This window comes from Eriocheir sinensis, chromosome 24, assembly GCF_024679095.1.
Source record: "Eriocheir sinensis breed Jianghai 21 chromosome 24, ASM2467909v1, whole genome shotgun sequence".
In the NCBI taxonomy this organism is placed as follows: Eukaryota; Metazoa; Arthropoda; class Malacostraca; order Decapoda; family Varunidae; genus Eriocheir; species Eriocheir sinensis.
The window spans coordinates 10087704-10113598 of NC_066532.1; the positions used below are offsets into that span (position 1 = coordinate 10087704).

At 46.1% G+C, this 25895-nt stretch overlaps 1 protein-coding gene and 1 long non-coding RNA gene across 2 annotated transcripts in view; both read right to left on the minus strand.

The window, feature by feature from the left end:
- Positions 1 to 2577: 2577 nt before the first annotated feature.
- Positions 2578 to 6236, minus strand: LOC127003126 (uncharacterized). Its single transcript, XR_007756978.1, has 3 exons — positions 6157 to 6236; positions 2807 to 2953; positions 2578 to 2660 (listed from the first exon to the last, which is right to left on the minus strand). It is a non-coding gene; the product is annotated as an uncharacterized LOC127003126 (long non-coding RNA).
- Positions 6237 to 19201: 12965 nt separating this feature from the next.
- LOC127003109 (relaxin receptor 2-like) overlaps positions 19202 to 25895 on the minus strand; it is a 179145-nt gene continuing 172451 nt past the window's right edge. The window contains exons 19-21 of the mRNA XM_050869523.1: positions 25698 to 25888; positions 24791 to 24952; positions 19202 to 19661 (exon numbers count right to left, since the gene is read on the minus strand). Coding sequence (XP_050725480.1) covers positions 19477 to 19661; positions 24791 to 24952; positions 25698 to 25888 — 538 coding nt within the window. The 3' untranslated portion in view covers positions 19202 to 19476. The remainder of the gene's footprint in view (positions 19662 to 24790; positions 24953 to 25697; positions 25889 to 25895) is intronic.

The following is a 25895-nucleotide window of genomic DNA, read 5'->3' on the forward strand; positions in this document are numbered from 1 at the left end:
ATCAGACCACACAGACCCCATGGTCCAGACTTGGTGGTCTGTCCTTAAACCTAAGTGATTTTACATTAATCAGAAGACTCCAAAACGTTGCATTTCTACTCTAGTTGATATTAAGTTGAAGGAAGTGACGGTCGAGCTTATTTTTGAAGGAGTCAATCGTGTTACACTGGACCACTGATGGTGGAAGCTTATTCCATTCTCGCACTACAACGTTGGTGAAGAAAAATTTTGTGCAGCCTGAATTTACTTGTCTACATCTGAGTTTTACGCCATTGTTCCTCGTGCGCAGACTGTCATCGATCATAAACAATGTTGATCTGTCTACATTCGTTAAACCATTAAGTATTTTAAAACATTCGATCAGTTTTCCTCGGAGGCGACGTTTCTCAAGAGAGAACATGTTAAGGGTAGAAAGCCTTTCTTCGTGGGATTTGTTGCGCAAGGAAGGGATCATTTTCGTTGCCCGACGCTGAACACCTTCTAATTTAGCAATATCCTTTGCATGGTGGGGGGACCAAAACTGTACCGCATATTACAAGTGGGGTCTGACTAAAATGTTGTAGAGCGGGAGTATTACATCTTTATTCTTGAATACAAAGTTTCTTTTAATGAAGCCCAACATTCTGTTCGCTTTATTTGCTGCATCGATGCATTGCTGTGAGAATTTGAGGTTTGACGCGATTTTGACCCCCAAGTCTTTGACGCATTGAACGCTTTTGAGTTTAACGCCGCGCATTTCGTATTCGAACTTCTTATTCCTCGTTCCAACTTGAAGGACCTGGCACTTGTCTACGTTAAAGGGCATCTCCCATCTATCCGACCAAGCTGAAATTTTGTGCAAATCCTCTTGGAGGCTTTGCCTGTCTTCGTCAGTGAGAACAGAGTTACCAATCTTTGTGTCGTCTGCAAATTTACTAATGCGGTTATTGAGTCCAACATCCACGTCGTTGATGTAAATAATGAAGAGCACTGGGCCAAGAACCGAGCCCTGAGGGACGCCACTAGTGACCGGCGCCCACTCTGAGTTAAATCCGTCAATCACTACTCTTTGGAGAGAGAGAGAGAGAGAGAGAGAGTGGCAAGGCTGGAACCAGGAGCAAGCAATCCATGCACAGCCTACTGGCAACAGCTGTCGCCGACTCTGGTGCCAGCCGCCAGTTGGGACAATACGTCATAGCCAGCACTTTGTGTCAGCAACTGCACTGGACTCGCCCAGTACAATGCGTACGTCACACAGGGGGCACTGATTGACTACAGAGTTGAACTTGGCATAGAACATCTCTCTCCCCTCAAACTCGCACGTCTTGATAGAGGCATATACAGGTAGTCCTAGAGTTACAATGTATGTGACTTACAACCGCCTGCAGTTACGACCAGGCCAATACTATTAAATAAGTAACTAAAGTAATGAGATGACATTAAAAATATCTCACCACAGGTACACCAACAGCTTGTTTATATCGCGCTCCCAAGCCTAGCCCCACCCCCAACCCACTGCTGTCCTCACGTGCTGGTCCTACCCTACCCAGGCTAGGGTAAGGCAGGATGAAGGATGAGTGGGATGGGCCAGCTCACCCTCACTTCCTCGGTTGCCTGCAGTCACAAATCGCTACTCTACCAGTTTATCGGCCTACAGTCTGCTATATAAGCTTACTGCTAGATCTAGCAGACACCAGATGGCTAGCAAAATGGCATCCCCGCAACGAGAGTTTCCTCACACAATTCCTGCAACAGCTCCTATATGCAACCATTTAATGGAAGTAGCCATCATAGTTTAACAAAACATTCACAGAAGGTAAAAAAATGCAGCTGAGGTGACGCTGGCCACTCATAACTGCGATGTCCCTTGTTTACAAACACTGCCCCCCAGCCAACACAACTCCCTGTGCCATGATTTGATGGGGCGTTTGGCTAAAGCCACCATTGTGGCTAAACATTGTATCTCAATTTTGTAACGTTGCACAACACTGAATGACTAAGGGGTCAACCAAATGTTGGGCTGGGGCAAGGTGAGCTCATGGGGACAGGTAGGTTAGGAGGGGAGGGCAGGAGGCACAGGAATGCTGCTCTATGCATGGTAGGACATTAACACAAGTTTTTGACTTGTAATCAATCTGACTCATTACTGGCCTGTTGGTTCCGAACCTCGTTGCAACTTGATGACTACCTTTACTGCATAATATATAGAGTTCAAGGTGTACTTCAACTTTCACCAGCATCACACGCTCCTCAACCGAAGTACCTCCAACAACAGAAGACTGCATTCGGCGAGAAATGGCTATATCTACTCCTTTGAGATGGCCACCATTATTCTCCATTGGCAGGTCTCCTCGTCTCGGAGAGCATCGCTATGGCCACTCTTAGAGGTTAAGTTCAGCTGATAAATGTGGTAGTCAATGATCCAATGAGAGGCTCAGAATATACCAGTCACCCACTCAGAGAGCCCCCTGGAGGTTTGCACCGGGCCTGGATCGACAAGCTTGGGACTGAATGACAGTTGTGCACAAGTAACATGAATGTAAAGGTCATTCATAATTGGAATATATGTTCACTGATTTGGTTCAAATGAACAAAATGTCAATATAAGTTGTGTTAATATTACGTTGTGTGAAGTCGTAGCTACACTTGCTGTGACATCAGACACCAGCTCAGGGCAATATCTGGAAATGATACACACTGCAGATCAGGGAAGATCAATGATATTCAACTCAGTATGCAAAGTATGCTAAGTATGCAAGACTTTGTATATTAGTCAATAAATATGAGCATACTGGTGTGGGGGAAGGGGAAGGAGGGATTCACCCACCTTATAGTGCCAACTCCGGGGGTCTTTCCAAGCAAGTCTCCATGCAGGCGTCTCGTCGGTGAGGTCGGGTCACCTTCATTGTGCCCGCTACGTCGCTGAAGGCAGGACAACTAGGTGATGCCCAGGTGTGAACACCTCCCTACGTTGCTGGGGTGGACACTTACTCATAATTGAATGTCTCTCTCACACACACACACACACACACACACACACACACTATTGACGGACTAACATTTTGACTTTCGAGAACTAAGATCCTGTACAACAAATTTAATGTGTTTTTACTCGCGAGGGATTGTCATAGTATTGCCAACGACAAAAGTCTTGTCCGATCATTTAATATAACTCGTGGAACAACGTGTCCCACCACATTATTGTCCATGCGGTTGGCAAGAGTGATCTTTCTCTAAAGCTTCATATCCGCCTCTGATGAGATGTGGTCGAAATGAACCAGGGAGATTTTAAAGGATATTCAAGCTTACTGCATCTGGGATTCATAAAGGAGGTGAAATGCGAATCATAATCGAGCCGGTCTGTCGACTTCGAGAGGCCGCTTTATTTTCCCGAAGCCGCCCAGCCATAAAACCTGCGCTGACGACACAAACAGCTGACATGGTGACATAAGCAGAATGTCATATTTTGTGACTAAAAGGTGTTTTCGTCTGATGGTTTTCGGTCACAAACAGGTGAATCCTAATGGTCGGTCCAAGGCTTTTTTCCGGTGGGTCCTGATGGTCGGTCCAAGGCTTCTTTCCGGTGGGTCCTGATGGTCGGCCCAGCCCGTTTTGGCGCATTGGCTCATGCTGCCCTCCCAGAGCTCATCTTTGATCCTAGAATCTAGAGTCCGGGTTGATAGGTGGTCTTCTGGACAGCATGTGGTTAGTTTTAAGCCACTCGGCGGCGGCTGAAAAATCCCAGCTTGGTGGCACCGGGCGGGGATTGAACTCGCGTCCTCCTGAACACGGGGCCGTTACTCTGACGACTCGGCCACCGCCTCCCCATTAATGGGCGCAGCATCGGAATATTAGTCGTTTATAATATGTTTTCTCCAAATTACTTTATAAGATTTTTGTCTGTGATAATACAGCAAAGGGATAGTCGGGCAGACGGATTTTTTTTTTTTATCTACGCAAAGCATTCAATAAGGTATCACCTTATTGAATGAGAGACTCCTGTAGAAGATGGAAAACATCGGAGGACTGAGGGGAGGACTTTTGAAGTGGATGAAGGATTTTTGGAGAACAGGGAAATAAGGACGGTGATCAGAGATGCGAGGTCCTCGTGGAGGAAAGTGATCAGTGGCGTTCCACAAGGGTTGGTGCTGACCCCGGTCATGTTTACAATTTACCTTAACGACATGACGGAGGGAATGAATAAGTATAAGTTTGTTTGCTGACGATGACAAGTTATTAAGATTGGAAGTGCAGAAGATTGTCAAACACTGCAGTATGACCTGGACAGGATATGAGAGTGGAATCGTATTTGGGAAATGGAATTTAACACCGGAAAGTGCAGTGTAGTGGGGTAAAAAGATAACTTCAGGTAACTATTCAATGGGAAATTAAAGCATTAAAACACGTCAATGGAAAAGGATCTTGGAGTAACTATCAGATAATTTTTCGCCAGAGAAACAAACAATTGTAGGTGCGACATTCAACCTGGAGATGAACATAAAGGTAACATTTCAATATTTAGATGATGTAATGATGAAGAAACTGATTGTGACTGATACGCCCAAGGTTGGGATACGCAGCAACAATATGGTCGCTGAGCACAAATTTAAACATAAGGAAATTAGAGAGGATTCAGAGGGCAACAACAAAGTTTGGTTTAATAACATGGAATACAAGAGACTCAAGAGGCCTTGCACGGAAGATAGAAAATGATGTCAATAGAAGAGATATTAAGAACAACAGCTTTCCACAAATAATAGTGGAGGCCTGGAATGGCCTGGAAAAGGATGTGGTCTGTGCAAAGACGATTCATGAATTCAAGGCCTAGTTAGATAATAAATGCAGAGACGGGAGTGTACGAGCGTAGCTCCTTCCTCGAATATCACGGCTAGGTAAATACAAGTAGGTAAATACACACACACACACACACACACACACACACACACACACACACACACAGGCACGCCTGCGCGCGAATGTGTTTGTGTGTGTGGGTGTGGGTGTGGGTGTGTGGGTTGAAGGGGGAAATCCACTTTAATATTTCAGTAACAAACAAAATATAACGATATGTATATCAACTCGATCCGAGGAGAGAGAGAGAGAGAGAGAGAGAGAGAGAGAGAGAGTGAGAGTGAGAGTGAGAGAGAGAGAGTGAGAGAGAGAGGGGGGGGCAGTGTGTGGTGGGGAGGGGGTGCTGTGGGATGGTCTCCCCGAGACTTGGATGTCACATTTTCCAAAGCCAGGTCTTAAATACAGTGGAGAGATGCAGTGATCAATTTGAATCCATTCTGTCATGACGCCCACTGTACCAAACCACCAACGGTGTGGCTTTTCAGTGGTGACGAGGGATGGGCCTACTCCACCTCAAATAATAGGTTGCAGAAGTAAGGACACGGGAGGAGGTGGGGAAGAGTTGTAACCAAAAACTGATAATGGATCGGACACTTGCCCCTCAGCCTTGCCCCTCTGCCACATATCACGCATCCCTGTTGTTAAGTTTCGTCATCCACACGCCACACGGCTCTGCATTGGGTCTTACTGCATTGTGGGCAGGTAGAGTATGGGTAGACAGGGCGAAAAGCTACTTTTGTATGGACATGAAAATACTATTTCCAGCATGCCCTCGTGGATACATTGTCACGAAAGGACACATCCTTAAACAGAGGAAACTTCTTTGACATAAAGGTCATAAATTAGTGGAACATTATTTCTGAGTGTTGTCTATACCCATTGTGTGAACACCTTTAAAATTGAATGTGCTAGCACCAAGAGTACACAGTGACGAGGTCCCATTATGGGTAGTTAGCTTATTAACAACCATTGATGTCAACGATCACTAAAGTAAACAATCACTTAGGCAAACCTTGTTGACAACCCACACACCACACCACCCTGCACCTAATAATGTCACTCCTCCCACGCACTTCGCCCAGCCTTTCCAGTCCATCGCACAACACACCTAGTCTTGCTACCCCCACACCCTCCCCAAGGTAAAACGTATACGAAAATGCATTATAATAATAATACTTTCACGTGGTAATTTACAACGAATATTGGTTTGGAGTGGTGCTCCCTAAGATTAACCAATATGCTTCCTCTGCCATGAGTACTAACTGGAGCGATGTGTACTGATCGGCGACCATGCCTGACTATATAGTGGTGACTCGCGTGACTTACCTGCGTCAGAGAGGTGAGCAGCACGGGGCGAGGAGGCGCCGCGGTGGTGCGGAGACGAGGCCGGCTGTGGGGCGACTGGCGGGTAGGACGACTTGAGGCCACTCAGTGTTTCAGTGGACCGAGTGACGGGTCGAACCAGTGACGTGAACCAGGTAAGAACAAAATGCACCAGAATAAGGAAGCAGTGATTGTAGTAAGCGGTCGTACTAGTTTCATAAACTGTGGTTGGTTTACTAGTAGCATTAGCAGTACCTTTTCAAGATGATGTATAATAATATCACCACATTTGTTTCACTGATTCGATCCGTTCGTTTCACTGTTTCACTGAGTGCGTGCTTATTTGAACTTGTATACACAAATATACGACATAAATGACGAAGGCAAAGCCACCAAATTTATAATAAAGCGTGGTCCCTAAGTTTTTTTGTATTTTTATTCATTAATATTTGTTACATTTACTATGTATTTATCCGTATTATAACATGAAAACAACAAGACAGCCAATGGGAGGGTGAATACAATCTTTATCAAACGGCTCGTCTCGTTACAATACTCTTGAGGGCTCGTGAGTAGCCGGCCACCGAGGCACCTTTGTACTCCTCGGCAGAACCTCTGTAAGCTGGTAATCTATTTTCCCTTTGCGTACACCTTTTAATCATTTGAACACAACATCTACGCCTTCTCGCCTAAATCCTTTCAAATTCTCATTTCTAGCACTCCACCCCTTCGTTTTCTTCACTTCTCTTTCCCTTCCCTCTGCCTCTGACTCTTTCCTCCATCCCTCAAAACGCCTTATGTCCCTCTCCACCACTCATGAGGGATGAATGGAGGACAGGGATATGTGACAGCCTTCAACTGTCTCCCTCAGCCCTGCACAGCCACGAGGCATAAACAACAGGCATAGCTCACACTGTGCTGCTGCGGAGTTCAAAGTCTTAACTGGACACAATCATCTCGTTCCAAGACACTTCACAAGTTATGTTCAATAAGCTTTACAGTTGTGACAAGTTATTCTCAAGTCAAATTTTGAACTAAACACACCTGTGATTTATCATTAGTTGTCTGACTGTTTTGAAAGGACTTAAATGAATATTGTTATCTGATATAAAGAGGAATAAAATATATAAAAAAAAGAGTGCTGCTAACTACTAACGATGGAAAATAATATCAAGTGCGCTTCATTAACACAAGGGGATGAGACGAAGGTAAATGGCGATTGTTAATATATGAGGGCAAGGATTTTCCACTAGTTTTGAGACCCGCTGTCATGAATGACTGTTCAAAAAAGAAAGGAGACTGAGAGCAAAGAAGGATAGGAAGGACTGGGGAAATAGAAGGTGACAATAGAAATGTGACATGGTAGGAAAAAGGGGGACCAAAAAGCTAACAGATGAACAACCAAAGTAAGTGTGGCAACCCCAAAAATCTAACAGTCAGGGCAGAGAGAGAACAAGATGGAGAAATTAAGTCAGAGAATATGTGCCAGAGCGACATGGAGTAAACTAACATCAGACACAGAATGAAATCACTGGGAAAGGCTTTTATCATACAGTTGCTGCTTCAGCTGACGATGAAGAACCAGCCACTGAATACAGAGCACCCACAATCCAGGCTCAACCACTGGTTACATAGTTCACAGCACACAAGCTTTGCTTGTCAGTGGTGGTGGATGAGGACAGCGTCTTCTTGCGACCTTCACCTCCATCATATATTGTGAACTGCGTCCCCAGGAGATTCGACCTCAACTTCCCACAGAAAGACTCACCACCTCTGGACAAATCAGCAGGGTCAGCAGAGATCAGATAGCTTGAGGTTGCTGACTTCTTTCGTTTTCGTCCAGCGAGGAGGAACATCTGACATGGGAGAGAGGCAACATATTTACTTTGGTTGTTCATTCTATAAAAATGCTGAGAGCTGAGATAAAACCAATAGTCTCTTTACCAAGAGTGATCCCAGGTAGTTCACGTCTAAAACTTCAGCAGGTGGCAGTAAATTCATGCAGGCAGTGGGTGGGTGAGCAACTTTCTGGGCAAGACAATTGTTATAGTCCTGGCAGTATCCATTCCTGTACTGGATGAGGGGAACCAGACCTTATTAGAGTCTAAAAGAACTGAACAAGACTGCTTTGGTTATAAGGCTTACAGGCAAGTCCTGCAGAATACCCTAATCTCCATGTTGAAGAATTTCCCCTTTTGAAATTCTTAATGCCAGATGTCACCCCACTTTCCCTCAACGTAGCCAACGTTCCCTTGTAGGAGTAGGTAGGAAGACACCTACCGAACGGGCGTGAGCTGTTCCCGGTAAGGATATATGGGAAGCGAGGAGGGTGCTGAAGCCCTTCAAAGACCCTTCCCATGTCCTCACTAACCGTTTCCCTTTTGTCTCATCAACACCAGAGAGCAGTTCAGCATGCTCTCTAAAGACAGTTCCTCTCTCTTTTTACACCACACTACATTCACACAACATACACACACACCTTTTCCCAAAATTCAAAATTCAAAATGGGGAAAAATTACAGAGCCTCGGAGTCCCCGCCAGGGGGGAGTGACCATAAATTCCTCCAGGGAGGACTCCCCTTTTGGCTGCCGACTTGAGAGGTGCCCTGATAACTCCTCGAACCTCCTCCTTATCAATTTCTGCAACATTCGCGGTCTTCATTCTAATTTTCATTCTGTGGAACACCACCTCTCCTCCTTTAAACCTCACCTTCTCTTCCTCACCGAAACACAGGTTTCTGAGGCTACTGACAGCAACCTCTACTATGTTCCCTCCAACTATCTCTATCCTAAATTTCAATCCAAAGTTGGATGTTGCGCCTACGTGCGCAACGACATCACTTGCTCTCGTGCCCACGACCTTGACTCTTCAGAATTTTCTACCATCTGGCTAAGACTTCATTGTCATTCTATTGCTAAATACATATGTGCTGTTTATCTCTCACCTAACTCTACTAACTATGTAAAATTCTTTGACCATTTGAACTCTAAAGTGGAGCACATCTTGACTCACTTTCCCTTCCGCTGAAATCTCCATCTTAGGAGATTTCAATGTTCAGCACCAGCTTTGGCTTTCATCCTCTTTCACTGACCAGCCTGGTGATCAAGCCAACAACTTTGCTCTCCTCAACGACCTAGAGCAGTTGGTTCAGCACCCTACTCGTATTCTCGACCGTCTTGGAGACAGGCCTAACATTCTAGACCTTTTCCTTACCTCTAATCCTTCTGCTTACTCTGTCAAACTGTTTTCTCCGTTGGGCTCCTCCGATCATAACCTTATTTATGTATCCTGTCCTATCGCTCCTGTACATCCTCTGGACCCACCGAAGAGGCGATGCTTCTGGCATTTTGCTTCAGCTCGGTGGGACGACCTGAGGATGTACTTTTCCGATTTCCCGTGGAATGATTACTGCTTCCAGGAGAGAGACCCCTCTGTGTGTGCCCAGCGCATCACAGAGGTGATTGTCTCTGGAATGGGGGCATACATTCCACGTTCTTTCTCTACTCCTCATGCTAAAAAGCCTTGGTTTAATCATGCTTGTTCTCGTGCTATTAAAGATAGAGAGGCAGCTCACAAAACATTCCAGAACCTTCGAACACCCGCTAACTTTGACCTTTACATTTCAGCCCGGAATCGTGCCAAATCTATTCTCCGACTTACCAAAACTTCTTTTATCAATAGAAAATGTCAACATCTTGCTTCTTCTAATTCTTCCCGTGACTTCTGGCACCTAGCCAAAAATATCTCCTCCAATTTCACTTCTTCATCTTTCTCTCCTCTCCTTAACCCTGACGGCAGCACTGCCGTCTCATCTGTCTCTAAGGCCGAACTCTTTGCTCAAACTTTCTGTAAGAACTCCACCCTGGACGATTCTGGGCATATTCCTCCTACTCATCCGCCCTCTGACTCCTTTATGCCTGTTATTAAAATTCTTCCAAATGATGTTTTTATGCCCTCTCTGGCCTCAACTCTCAGAAGGCTTATGGACCTGATAGAGTACCTCCTATTGTCCTTAAAAACTGTACTTCCGTGCTGACACCCTGCCTGGTCAAACTCTTTTGTCTCTGGCTATCAACATCTACCTTTCCTTCCTGCTGGAAGTATGCCTTTGTACAGCCTTTGCCTAAGAAGGGTGACCGTTCCAATCCCTCAAACTAAGGCCCTATAGCATTACTTTCCTGTCTATATAAACCGGAAGATTCAAAATCACCTTTCCACTTCTAACCTTTTATCTGATCGCCAGTATGGGTTTCGCAAGGGGCGTTCTACTGGTGATCTCCTTGCTTTCCTAACTGACTCTTGGTCATCCTCTCTTAGCCGTTTCGGTGAAACCTTTGCTATTGCGCTGGACATATCTAAAGCTTTTGATAGGGTCTGGCACAAATCTTTGCTTTCCAAACTACCCTCCTACGGTTTCTATCCTTCTCTCTGTACCTTTATCTCCAGTTTCCTTTCTGATCGTTCTATTTCTGCTGTGGTGGATGGCCTCTGCTCTTCCCCTAACCCTACTAACAGTGGTGCCCCAGAGGGTTCTGTCCTTTCTCCCACTCTCTTTCTGTTGTTCATTGTTGATCTTCTTTCCAAAACGAACTGTCCTATCCATTCTTACGCCGATGACTCCACTCTGCATTACTCAACTTCTTTTAATAGAAGACCCACTCCACAGGAACTTATCGATTCAAGGCTGGAGGCAACAGGACGCTTAGCCTCAACCCTTACTATTGTTTCCGACTGGGGCAAGAAAAACCTGGTGTCCTTCAACGTCTAAAAAACACAGTTTCTCCACCTATCCACGCGACACAATCTTCCGAACAACTGTCCCATATTTTTCGACAACACTCAGCTATCACCTTCTTCAACACTAAACATTCTCGGTCTATCCTTAACTCAAAATCTCAACTGGAAACTTCATATCTCATCTCTTACTAAATCAGCTTCCTCTAGGCTGGGTGTTCTGTACCGTCTCCGCCAGCTCTTATCCCCCGCACAGTTGCTATCCATTTACAGGAGTCTTGTCCGCCCTCGTATGGAGTATGCTTCTCATGTGTGGGGAGGGTCCACTCACACTGCTCTCCTTGACAGAGTGAAGTTAAAGGCTCTTCGCCTCATCAACTCTCCTCCTTATACTGATAGTCTTCTACCTCTCAAATTCCGCCGCCATGTTGCCTCTCTTTCTATCTTCTATCGATATGCTCATGCTGACTGCTCTTCTGAACTTGCTAACTGCATGCCTCCCCCCCTCCCGCGGCCCCGCTGCACACGTCTTTCTACTCATGCTCATCCCTATACTGTCCAAACCCCTTATACAAGAGTCAACCAGCATCTTCACTCTTTCATCCCTCACGCTGATAAATTCTGGAACAATCTTCCTTCATCTGTATTTCCTCCTGCCTACGACTTGAACTCTTTCAAGAGGAGGGTATCAGGACACCTCTCCTCCCGAAATTGACCTCTCTTTGGACACTCCTTTGATCTCTACTCAGGAGCAGTGAGTAGCGGGCTTTTTTATATTTTTCTTTACGCCCTTGAACTGTCTCCTTAGCTGTAAAAAAAAAAAAAGCCACTCAACATGTTTAAGTTAATTTGTTCTACAATTTATTTTTCTTTTCTCTCTGATTTCCTAACCAGGCCGCCGTGCCTTCCCTCCCTAACTTAATTATCCCTTCCTTTCCTTCTGACCCTTTGACCTGACTTATGCATCCTTAACTTCCTTATTTTATTTCTTCCTTCTATCCATCCTGACCCCCTGCTCTGCCTCCTGTGCCTTAGCTCCCAACCTCCTCCTCTCTACCTTCCTGTCCTGTCCCCTTGACGTGCCACTTACACGCCTTTTTTCCGTCGTCTCGCTCTACATGCAGGAAGCAGGTGGGGAAGAGGCCCCAGTCTATTCCCTTCCTGTCCCTGGAGATGCGAGTGGGTGACAAGTTGGTGAAGGCATGATCACACAGACCAAAGGCAGTTCTGTTGAGAGTGAGATAAATTATTGAGTCAAGATCAATCAGACCTCACCAAGGCCTTCTGAAATGGAGATGTGTTTGTGAGAGATCATTCAGATCAAAGGTCATTCGAATTATAAACGAGATGAGTTGGTGATGCCATTATCAACTGAGATACAAGTGAGATGTGTCAGATATTTTCCATTTTCTTAATTTTTACATCTATTGAGATTAGACATTTGATGACCATTCTTCAACTGTCTATCAAGAACGGTCTCTCCTTATTAACATCCAGAGCGGTTACAGATCCTGCTCCACACATTTCCTCCAGGTCTTCTTTAATCTTCCTAGTGGTCTATGGCAAGGCACCTCGATGCCTGACACTCTTCTCTTCACATGTTCACACAATTTTAGTCTCCTGATCCTGAATGTAGCTCATCATTGACTCCTCATCTTATCACAGATGCACGGCCTGCGCCATCCCTCCAGGTGGTACCAGCCATATACCAACATCCTTCTGTCTCATTCCATCAGTACATCCTGCTGCTTCTTTGTCAGAGCCCACAATCCGCTCCATACCACACACAGGCGGTTGCTGAATGGTTAGCTGACGGCGCCCTGTCCAGGAGGACGCGGGTTCGAGTCTTGCCCACCGCCACATGGGATTTTTTTCCGTCACCGCCAAATTGCCTAAGACTACCCACATGCTGTCCTGAAGACCACCTGTGATCCCGGAGTCTAGATTATCTCTATAAAGATATTCTCAAAGGTAAACTCCGTGGGGTAGCATGAGCCAAGGAAGATGGCGCCACTATAAACACTTGCCTGCGCCATAACAGGCAAGGGCCGACCATCAGGCCCCACTAACAAAGTCTACCGGCGCCATAGGTCGAAACGTAAAAAAAAAAATCTTTTCGTCAGCAACCCAAATATTTATTTCCATTTTCTCCATGCTGCTGCAACTCTCCCACTAACTGTAACTTCGTCAGCACTGGCATCCCCTTCAAAAGTTTTCAAGCACACACCAACTTTCATGTAGAAGTTAGGTCAGCTCAGAAAGATGTAGCCCCTCCTCAATGTCACTTCAATCAATCAAAGGGGGCATACACCGGGAAATGCCTCAACCTGGCCACCCTATGATGTCAGACCCGGAGGTTTCTTCGGGAAGGTTTTCATGCAGCTCCCCTTTCGATCCCAAGTATCTTATGGCAGGGTCTATCGACGTGCTCAAGCCACGAACTCTGTGGGCTCTCGATATGTCTAGCGCAACTGAGAAAGTTTCACTAAACGGCTAAAAGAGGATGACCAGGAGTCAGAAAATCGCCAGTAAAACGCCCCTTGCGGAACCCATACTGGCGATCAGATAGAAGGTCAGATGTGGAAAGATGCTTTTGAATCATCCGGTTACGGATTGATTCATAAGCTTTAGATAGACAGGAAAGTAAAGCTATAGGGCGGTAGTTTGAGGGATTGGAACGGTCACCCTTCTTAGGCACAGGCTCTATGAAGGATTACTTCCAGCAGGAAGGAAAGGTAGATGTTGATAGGCAGATACGAAAGAGTTTGACCAGGCAGGGTGTCAGCACGGAAGCACAGTTTTTAAAAACAATAGGAGGCTCTCCATCAGGTCCATAAGCCTTCTGAGAATTGAGGCCAGAGAGATAATAGAAGACATCGTTCCTAAGAAACTTAATAACAGGCAGAAAGGAGTCAGAGGGGGGGATGAATAGGAGGAATATGCCCAGAATCGTCCAGAATGGAGTTGTTACAGATAGTTTGAGAGAAGAGTTCAGCCGTCAGGGTTAAGGAGAGGAGAGAAAGATGAAAAAGTGAAATTGGAGATGTTTTTGGCTAGGTGCCAAAAGTCACGGGAAGAATTAGAAAAAGCAAGGTTTTGACATTTTCTATTAATGAAAGATGCTTTGGGAAGTAGAAGAATAGATTTGGCACGATTCCAGGCAGACATGTAAAGATCATGGTTAGCAGGAGGACGAAGGTTCTGGTACCTTTTGTGAGCTGCCTCTCTGTCTCTGATAGTACGGGAACAAGCGCGATTAAACCAAAGCTTTTTAGCATGAGGAGTAGAGAAAGTACTTGGAATGTGTGCCTCCATTCCAGAGAGGGGTCTCTCTCCTGGAAGCAATAGTCATTCCACGGGAAATCGGAAAAGTACATCCTCAGGTCGTCCCACAGAGCTGAAGCAAAATCCCAGAAGCATCGCCTCCTCGGTGGGTCCCGAGGATGTACAGGAGCGATAGGACAGGATACAGAAATACGGGTGTGATCGTAGAAGCCAAACGAAGAGAACAGTTTAAGATAGTAAGCAGAAGGGTTAGAGCTTAGGAAGAGGTCTAGTGTGTTGGGCCGGTCTCCAAGACGGTCGGGAATACGTGTAGGGTGCAGAACCAACTGCTCTAGATCGTTGAGGAGAGCAAAGTTGTAGGCTTGTTCATCAGGCTGGTCATTGAAAGAGGATGAAATCCAAAGCTGGTGCTGAACATTGAAATCTCCTAGGATGGAGATTTCAGCGAAGGGAGAGTGGGACAAGATGTGCTCCACCTTAAAGTTCAAGTAGTCAAAGAATCTTACATAGTTAGTAGAGTTAGGTGAGAGATAAATAGCACATATTTATTTAGTAATATAATGAATATGAAGTCTTAGCCAGATGGTGGAAAATTCTGAAGAGTCAAGGTCGTGGGCACGATAGCAAGTGATGTCGTTGCGAACGTAGGCGCAACATCCAGCTTTGGAGAGAAATTTAGGATAGAGATAGTAGGAAGGAACAGAGTAGAGATTGCTGTCAGTAGCCTCAGAAACCTGTGTTTCGATGAGGAAGAGAAGGTGAGGTTTAAAGGAGGAGATATGGTGTTCCACATAATTAAAATTAGAGCGGAGACCACGAATGTTGCAGAAATTGATAAGAAAAATTTTCGATGAGTTAACAAGACACCTCTCAAGTCGGCAGCCAAAAGGGGAGTCCTCCCTGGATGAATCTGTGGGCCCCCTCAGGAGGGGACTCCGAGGCAGAGCATAATTGTGCCTTTTTTTTTTTTTTTGAGAAAAGGTGTGTATGTTGTGTGAATGTAGTGTGGTGTGGAAAGAGAGAGGATCTGTGCTGAACTACTCTCTGGTGTTGATGAGACAATAAGGAAACGGATAGTGAGGACATGGGAAGGGCCTTTGGAGGGCTTCAGCACCCTCCTCGCTTCCCATATATACGTTACCGGGAGAGGCTTGCCCCCGCCACTTCAGGTCACTATTTAATGTCCATTTTTCAGTCCCATGGAATAAGACAGGGGGCACAAACAACTTGAAGATCCGGATTACCAAACCATCAATCCGCCTCTTCAAATTACTATTCAGTGTCCATGTCTTACAGCCAAAGAGAGAGACAGGGAGTCCAAGCGATTTGAATATCCGGATTATTGTCTTACGACAGAGGTATCAATAACTTCACACACTCGTGCTGAGCGAGTCAATACCATCGTGGGAGAAGCCAGTCAGCCATAAGACTTTTTGATGAGACCCGCCGTTGTCTTGATCAACGCTGCCAACGTATGTGAAATTTTCTAAGATATCACTGTCTTCGCCAAACCCATGAATAGACTGTACTGTTGTATCTAGTAAGCCTGTACCTTGGTCTTGGCCCAAGTGACCTGGAGTTCCAAGAGATTCGCTTTGTAATACCGTGCTACCAGCGTCATCTCCAGAAACTTCTGTGATTCCGCAAGGATTATTGCCAACAGATGCTCCACAATTATACCTAATAATCAGTCAGTACGTGTTGAAAAGTGATGAGGAAAGAACACAGACCTTCCTCCTTCCCGCTTTCATATGGGATAGCTGCTATCCCAGCCAGTGATTCTCAACCTTTTTTTGTCAGGCGACCCCAATCATTGACCTCCAGATATGACCGCGACCCAACTAGTTTAGGTGTATATGTGTTCTCATAATATGATAACACCATGTTTGATATTTTGAGGTCTTGGCGACCCAAGGAAAAAAGCTTGGCGAACCCACTTGGGGTCGCGACCCCAAGGTTGGGAAAGGGGGGGATCGCAGCTGGACATGTCCCCCCCCCCCCACCCCCACCCACACACACTTCACAACACTCTCAGTCCAGAGTACAGACCAGTCAATAGACCAATGGTCTATGCAGGAATTCCACGGAGCCGCAAGAGACCCCATAGTGCCAGTTCTCGACTTACCAAGCGTGAACACGGACAGCTCAGGTCTCTCCAGCTTTAGCAGCTGGTTGCAAATCCGCATCAGCAATAGATGGGGAAGCACCTTGCCTGGCACACTGAGCAGCGTAATACCACAACAGTTAATGCAGTGCTGGCGGTCCCCTTTCTCTTTCGAGGTAGGGACAATTCACTTCATCGGAGGCAAATACAACCATCCTACTTTTTTTGTGACGGATACGGTCATCAGGTTGTTGATTATCACATTAAAATCGAATAAAAAAGTGTTACCGCAGAAGTGAGTTTAGCGTTATATACAGTAGGCGCGGTTGATATATGTGCGGTAAGGTTTTTACCTGCCTTGAACTAAACTCGTTACAAAAGAAGGCTCAAGGAACAAAGAAAACTTTTATTTTTTTACTTTTTAGTACTTTATTGGATATCCTTTGGCATTTCTAACAAGCTTCAGACACTTTGGAAGAGAGTCTGCTAGAGTTTGAAGGTAAGTTTGAGGCATGGAGTCCCACAGTTGCTAGATGGTGTCCTTGAGCTTCAGTACCGAGGGGACATCGTAGTTCTGCAACCCGGACTTGATCTTTCCCCAAAGGTTTTCTATAGGGTTGATATCAGGTAGTTGCCAGGCCAGGGGTTGAAGTAGCGAATACTCCCAAAATCAAGTGCATCAGTCACTAGTTTGACTCTGTGACAGGATGTCCCATCCTGCATAAAAAAAATGTGTCCGGCACGCCTCCATCGACGGGTCAAGGTGGTCTATCAGCAGGTCTAGGTAGTTGTGCTGATTCATTTTCAGGTTCTTTGGGAGGAAGACTAAGTGCCCCAGGCCGTGGTAGGAGAAGTAACCCCAAACCAAAACTGAATCGGGGTGGTTAATGGTGTGGAGTGTGTACCGTGGCTTAAAGAGGGTCGTGACCACGTTTACGGTACACGTAATTCCTGGCAACATCACATACAGTAAAAGTAATCTAGTCACTCCAAAGTACTTCCTCTACTGCTCCAAAGTCCAATGTCGGTACTGACGAGGGAAACTGATCCTCATTTGCCTATGGCGCTTTGTTACCCAAGGTTTGGGAACAACACGGAATCTGCAGTACTTGAGCACTTTGTGCTGTAAGGGTCGGGCTGCACTCCACTTGCCTTATGATGGCATTCAGGGTCCTCTTGGAAAGCAGCCTTTTCTTCCCAGGCCTTTTCTTATGGGTCGGGAGAGGACCAGATCCTGCGTCATGTATTTTCTTAGTCCATAGCTGGGCTGTACTAACTGAAATTCCTGTGTTCTCGGCAACGCACAGATTAGACTTTCCCTCCTTGTAGAGAGCATGTATGACCTCTATCTGAGCCTTTGTGAGTTGCTTTTTCTTCGGCATGGTTAGCAGTGGAGGGGTTGAATGTATAGCGTGCTTCGAAAAAAAAATGGCGGGAGAAAGAACCACAGAGCGGCAAACATAATTATCCTCGCCAAGGCACGAGACACACGGAGCCATCTACGGGAACGGAGACTGAAGGCAAGACGTCACTGAGTTGCCTAGTAAAAGTGTTCCGAGATCTCCCTAGAATTAATGCAATGGCAGGGGCATTTTATTAAGGGCGTTTCTTATATACGTTCCAACTGCCGCGCATATATCAACCGCGCCTACACTGATAAGTAGAGGTCCTGGTAAGTTCACGACGAGCAAAAAACAATAGTGGATCTACGCTGAAAAGAAAGAGAATAATAATGATAATAATAATAATAATAATAATAATAATAATAGTAATAATAATAATAATAATAATAATGATAATAATAAAAATAATAATAATAATAATAATAATAATAATAAGAAGAAGAAGAAGAAGAAATGAAAAAGAAAGACGAACAGATTGTTGTGAACAGACTCAAATTGCAGCAAATGCATAAAATGAGTTTCTGGTAACTAAATATATATTCTAGAGGATGTCTCTAAAAGATAAGGTAAGGGTGTGTGCATGCGCTATAGCTGAGCGTGGCTGCGGTGCTCATCTCCGATCCGTTGGCCCTTTGAGCCTGTGGTAACAACCATTTACCCCGGGACACAGGCCAATGTGAAATACGGGATTGCCACAGTTTTTTTTTCCCTAGGTACCCATTTATCGACCAGCCCGAAAGTGAGGATGAACAGATGGGTGAGCTGCACGCCGACTGCCTGGGCCGGGATTCGAACCAGTGCCCGCGGAGTGGTAGCCAGGCACGCTGACTACCGGACCACGGAGGACGTCTCTAGACAAGAAAAATAAATAAAATAGGAGAAAGAAAGGAAGATGTACAGACGCCAAAAAAAAAAAAAAAAAAAAGGAGGAAGGAATAAACATGTGAAAAAAAAGATGGGAAAAAACATCAGAAACAAAAATCGACTACAAACCAGAAGAGTGAGCACAACGTTAATCAACATTACCGCACCGCTGGACCTGATGCTGATGGTCCTGCTGCTGTAGAAAATGCTGCTACTGCTGCTGATGCTGCTGTGTGATGGAGAAGGCGTGGGCCTTGATCAGCACCACGGCATGGGGCGACTCCTTGGGGGAGACCAGAGTCATGGCCGGAACGATCGGGGTCCACTCTTGGTCCTCCTCGTCCCCTTCCACTAACTCTTCAGCTGCAGATGAAACAGCTTCCTCCCTATCTCTTCGAGGGGTGTGAGGAGTGGACTCGGAAGACAAACTCATAAACACAGATAAGCCTCGTGGTCAGCGAACGGATATGGTATTCCGAAGAAGCGGTCTTTCCAGAGGTTACCGCTTTTCCAAGGTTTTTGGTGCAAGCGCTCACAGCAGACCACGAGCAAATTCGGTGACAGCTTCCCCCGTGCTACCCCAGTACAGGACGTTTCAGGGGACTGTTGTCTCAACTGGGGGGGGGGGGGTTGGAGGGGGGGGGGTTGGAGGGGGGGGGGTAGCACAGCTGACGTGCCTCATGAAAATGACGGATATAGGCTCAACAAAGATTATGGATGGACCACAACATCTAGGCACGCCTGTGGTGTATTGTAAACAAGCTGGCACGAGTCTATCATACCATCAACACCACCGCACTGCCACACTACTCATCAACACGCAGCACTTTATAATTTAATCTCTACAACACCACGACACCACACACCACCACATCCACCTCACAGCTTGAACTCGACCTTGACCACATCGTCCCTGGCAACAGCACCGCAACCTCACAGTTTGGTCTCCATCTTGACTACCTCGTCCCGGCCAAGCGATACCCGTGAGACCTCCGCCACGGTGGTCTCGTCGACGGTGTGGGTCGGGGCGGTACCGTTGAGGGCCGGCAGAAGGTCGCGGCCATTGGTGAGCTTGAGTGTGGCGCTCCGGAAGAACGAGGTCCGGGTGGTCTCCGAGTCTGTGGATGGAGGAGATGAGGTGATTAGAGGGTGGAGGAGAGAGGAGGGAGTGTATGGGAGGTGGAGTGTGTGAGATGTAAGGAGGCATGCTACTGTGATTGTGAGCAAAGGAAAAGAAAGGGGAGTGATGGTGAGAGTAGAGATTGATGTTTAGCAAAAGAGAGGGAGGCGGGAAGATGGTCAGGATAGGAAGGCAGGGAGGGAGACGGGAGAAGAGGGAGGCTGATCAAAGGAGGATAGGGAAGTTAACGAAAGAGGAAGCAGTCAAGCTAACAGACAGAAAGAAAGGCAGGGAACTGAAAGGAAAGACCAAGTCAGTCATAAAAATTAACACATGCATAAGAAGTGAACAGAATGACATAATATAATACAACAACAACACTAAACATCTTCAGTCTATACTTAACTCAAAATCTCAACTGGAAACTTCTTATCTCATCTCTTACTAAATCAGCTTCCTCGAGGCTGGGCGTTCTGTACCGTCTCCGCCAGTTCTTCTCCCCTGCACAGTTGCTGTCCATATACAAGGGCCTTGTCCGCCCTCGTATGTAGTATGCATCTCATGTGTGGGGGGGCTCCACTCACACAGCTCTTCTGGACAGAGTGGAAGCTAAGGCTCTTCGTCTCATCAGCTCTCCTCCTCATACTGATAGTCTTCTACCTCTTAAATTCCGCCGCAATGTTGCCTCTCTTTCTATCTTCTATCGATATTTCCACGCTGACTGCTCTTCTGAACTTGCTAACTGCATGCCTCCCCCCCTCCCGCGGCCCCGCTGCACTCGACTTTCTACTCATGCTCATCCCTATACTGTCCAAACCCCTTATGCAAGAGTTAACCAGCATCTTCACTCTTTCTTCCTTCACGCTGGTAAACTCTGGAACAATCTTCCCTCATCTGTATTTCCTCCTGCCTACGACTTGAACTCTTTCAAGAGGAGGGTATCAGGACATCTCTCCTCCCGTATTTGATCTTGCTTTCGGCCACCTCTTTTGTTTCTTTTTTAGGAGCAGCGAGTAGCGGGCTTTTTTTTTATTATTGTTTTCTTTTTTGTGTGCCCTTGAGCTGCCTCCTTTGTTGTAAAAAAAAAAAAAAATAGCAGGACACTCAAATGTCTTCACATTGAATATATATTGCTTTGTTTACTGATTATAAGTGTCATATCGTTTGCTAGGAGGAGGAGGATGAGGATGATGATAATGAGGATAAGGAGGAGGATGAGGAGGTGGCGAAGTGATGGGAAGAGAAAGAGGAGGAGAGGGGAAACCAACCGAACAAAAGATGGAGAAACAGAGGAGGAGGAGGAGGAGGAGGAAAGCTGTATAGTAAGTGTGTGTGTGTGTGTGTGTGCGTGTGTACTACTACTACTACTACTAATAATAATAATAATAATAATAATAATAATGATGATGATGATGATGATGATGATAATAATAATAATAATAATAATAATAATAATAATAATAATAATAATAATAATAATAACGATAATAATAATGAAACGGTTTAATTAGGTTCGGTAGCCGTTAGGCTGAACATTTGCATATTAAAGTAACATTTGACAGGAACTTCACAAAAAGAAAACATGTATAAGATGAAGGGGGATGGGGTAAGGGGTCTGACGTAACACTCGGAAGGTTGGGATGATGATGCTTGGGGGTGGGGGGGGGGTGGGGGTCGTGGTGCCGGGAGGAGGGGAAGAGTGGCCTCTTTCAAATGACGGGAAGGTGTTAATCTTCACAGGTGTGTGTGTGTGTGTGTGTGTGTGTGTGTGTGTGTGTGTGTGTGTGTGTAACTAATAATAATAATAAATTATTTATTCACTTGTTGGCAGCCATAAGGCTGGAAATACACAAAATACAATACAATACAATGAGTTTCATGTGATGAGTAATGGGGGAAGTGGGGAAGGGTGGTGTGTGTGTGTGTGTGTGTGTGTTTACACTGTAAGTGGAGTTGCGAGTCTGCGCTCGTCGTTTGTTGTGAGCCAAGGTTTGGGGACCGTGGGCGCATAACGCCTTTTGAGCTTCCGGCCGCGGCAGGTGCCAGACCACAACCTCGAGAGGCGGGACACGACCCCGCTTTATACCCGGCTCCCATTCACTGCTGGGTGGACAGGGGCGAGGGGGTAAAGAGATAGCCTATCCTTCTCCGCACCGCCCGGGAATCGAACCCATGATCTCTCGGTGTGGTGACCCGAGTGTGCTAACCATTGCACTACGTAGTACTGCGGAGTGTGTGTGTGTGTGTGTGTGTGTGTGTGTGTGTGTGTTTTAGTTGCTTCTGTAGCTTCGGTATGCTCTCATGAGGGACCTCTTGGACGGCCCCAGCCCGTTATTGGCGCAGCGAATTAATATTTATAATGGCTGCCGTGATATACGACTCTTGCTTGGCCCATGCTGTCCCCCGGTGCTCCACTTCAACGAAATCGCTGAAGTTACCGTTGATTGAAGGTCTGGGTAGCATGTGTGTAATCTTCTGCCACTCGGCGATGGCTTGAAAAATCAGCGCGTTTCGGTGGGATTCAAATCTACTATCGGTTTCAGGGGCCGTGTTCCCCTGTTTTTCGCAAATAAAACTTTAACAAAGCGTCGGACAAGGATGTTATTTTGGCAGTGGATGTTTGAGACCCCGACCTAATGGGCAAAAATATGATTTGGTGTCACATGTGGATAATGAAGCACTTATAAGAGTAACTTTAGGGTAAACTTGGCTAAAAGTTAGAGTCACTGTGAGCGAGGCTAGCCCAGCCCCGCTCATTTTCTCGACGTCGATGTAACGTTTAGCTCTGACGTATGAATAATCATCCATCCAACCAGCAATTATGTCTTACTGCTTCACACACACACACACACACACACACACACACACATACACACACACACACACCGTAGCAATATTTAATCTACTGTAAATATGGATGTTCCTTATATGGACTAACAGTTGGGGAGAAACGGTTTCACTCGAAGGAAATTACTTATCATTTATATGGAAAAATGTGACTAATGGTAGTACATGCTGCATGTATGTAAGCGAACAGTAGTTTCTCGTTTCATCCCTTGTTGGTTCACCAACCTCCCCCATACCCAGCCTTTCCTTCCTCACACAATCATCCCCACCCAACTACCCAACAACACCTTTGTCGTTGGCGGGGCAAGACTCGCTCACAGTGCCTCTAACTTTTAGCCAAGTTTACCCTAAATTTACTCTTATAAGTGCTTCATTATCCACATGTGACACCAAATCATATTTTTGCCCATTAGGTCAGGGTCTCAAACATCCACTGCCAAAATAACATCCTTGTCCGACGCTTTGTTAAAGTTTTATTTGCGAAAAACAGGGGAACACGGCCCCTGAAACCGTTAGTAGGTCCAAGGGCTCATCACGCCCGCACGCTGCCCACTCGACTTTTTTTTTTTTGTGTGTGTGTTCAGTTCAGGAGGGAGACAGTTCGGACGCCACACTCCTTCCTATATCGTTGTTTTCCATCCTATGAATAGTTGTGGCACATGAAAGTAATCATTTGATGTAATTCATATATTGTACCCGTGTACCCATGTGCACCTGTATTTACCCACCTGTGTCCTGGCGCGGCACCTACATGCACACACACAGACCGCGGCCTGTAAGGAAACCCAGGCATTTTTTTGTGTGTACCTATGTACCTGTGTGCGTACCAGTGTACCTGTGTGTACCTGTGTACCCATGTGCGCCTGTATTTACCCACCTGTTTCCTGGCGCGGCATCCACACACGCCGAGCCCTGTTAGGAACCAAGCTTTTTGTGTGTACCTGTGTACCCATGTGTACCTGTCTTTCTGTGTGCGTACCTGTGTACCCATGTAACCATGTGTGTACTCACCCGTGTAGTGGCGTGGCACACACACACACACACACACACACACACACACACACACACACACACCGCGGCCTATGAGGAACCTGCCTTTCTGTGAGTACCTGTTGTTACGGCCGCGCTTCCCCCGCCCTTCATTTTTTTATTCTCTTTACCGACACGGTGGGGTCACTCACTTGGCCTGTTGTGTGACCCTTTGTTCTGTGGTATTTCCACCCACGCCGACCCAGCATGAACTGGATATTTCCGGTTTGGAGGAGCGGCCTAGTAACGCCGGGGGTTTCTGGAAATTTCCACCCGCGGCTCCTTGTTCTGGGCCATAGCAACCACCCCGCGCGGCTACCCAAGCTAGGTCGTTGTTACCGCGGGGTGCTCTTCCTTTTATTTATTTCCTGCCCATCATTTAAAATCATGACATTATGTATATTTTCTTTTTATGTTTAGGTTAAGATGTTTATTTATTGTATTGAAACTGTATTTTGAGTTGTTGTCGGGGAGTTTTGTCCTGCACCGCCGGCGACGTCTGGCACCCGCTCGCGGGGCGACGGGGGCGGCGGACAGCCCATTTAAGCACTGACCCGGGTCAGAGGCGCGGTCTTTCCCATTTCGTCGACAGTCGAGCGAGATAGGCCCTGGCCTTCCTCCTCTCCACTTTCTTCGTGCCTTTCAGCAAGCCGTTTCACGCCGTCAACGTGCGTGTTCATTTTACTTTTTTATATGGAAGGAGGAAGGGTTGTTAGTGTTTTAGGGTAAGTTTTTTTATTTATTTTGTGTGTGTGTTTTCGTGTGCCATTTTCAAGTGTTTTTCGTGTTCATCACGCTTTTGCCCTGTGATACGTGGTGCCTCCCAGCCCACGTGTTTTCAGTATCGTTTGTGGTTTTAGTGCTTGTGTGTTACCCGTTTAATGTTTTGAAGGAGTGCTTGTTTTGCTAAGGCAATCTTGGGTTTTACTTTTCTTTTGTAAATAATATAAATATTAACTTTTTGTATATATATTGTTCTTTTGTACTTTTGCGTTTTCGTTTAACCATTTCCTTTGTTTTAAATTATTAATTTTCCTTTTGTTGTTGTTCGGTTAAGGGGAAAAGAACCTGGTGTTTTGAGGCCTAACCAACCGAGTTTTTGTTTCTGGCTTTTTTTTTTCTTTTTTGGTAAGTTTCCCAAGACCCCTGACCACACCAGTGTTACGTCACTGGAGACGTAGCACTGTGTACCCGTGTGCACCTGTGTACCCATGTGTACCTGTGTACCCATGTGCACCCGTGTGTACTCACCCGTGTCCTGGCGCGGCACCCACACACACAGACACATGCCGTGGCCTGTGAGGAACCTGCGTATCTGCGACCTGAACTTGGTGGTGGTGAAGGTGTAGAGGAAGGGGTTGAGGGCGGAGTTGATGGGCAGCAACACAACCACCACGTAGGCGTAGAGCTCGGCTATGGGTGAGAGCGGTGGTGGTAGTGAGTGGTGGTAGTGGTGGTGGTGGTGGTGGTGAGTGGTGGTGGAAGTGGTGGTAGTGGAGGTGGTGGTTTTAGTATTAGTGTTAGTGGTGGTGGTGGTGGTGGTGGCAGTGATGGTGCTGGTGGTAATGAGTGATTGTGGTGAAGATAGGGTTTGGTGAATGTTGGTGGTGTTGGTAAGGTAAGATATCGGTGAGGGTTAAAATATAGGTGATGGTAGTGGTGGTGGTGAGTCGTGTTGGTGAATGGTGGTGAGGATGGCGTGGAGAAGACTGAGGAATTGGTGGTGGTTGAGATGGTGGAGGGAGTTGAGTGTGGTGGCGGCGATGACGAGGAGTCGTGGTAACGGAAGTGGCGTCATGTGTTAGTTATGGTGGTAAAACTGATGAAATGTTTATAGTGATGATAGTAATGGCGATTGTGTAAAACTCATCAATATTTAAAAATGTAAAGATTAGGAGGGGAGAGTGAGAGATAAAGATGAAGAGACAGGTAAGAAAGGAGGCAAGGAGGAGGGGCGAGGAAGTGTGTTGACTGTAGTGACAGTGGTGGTGGTGGAAGTGCAGGTGGTAGCCTTAGTAGAAATGGAATTGGGATAATTAGTAGTGAGAATGGTTTAATACTTAAATATACCTTTATTAACAAATCCGCACACACACACACACACACACACACACACACACATACACACACACAGATATACAAGCATGATAACACCCACGTTTAATGTCCACCTCCGCGAGAGCCATGATGCGCAGGACGATGATGGGCGTCCAGCAGAGACAGTCGGTGAAGACAATGAAGAAGAAGCGCATCGCGAACTCGCGATCCCCGAGCGAGAGCGGCGTGTTGGCTCTGGTGCGTCTGATGCTGCAGAACATGCCCGTGTACGAGACCAGGATGAGGACCACGCTGGGGA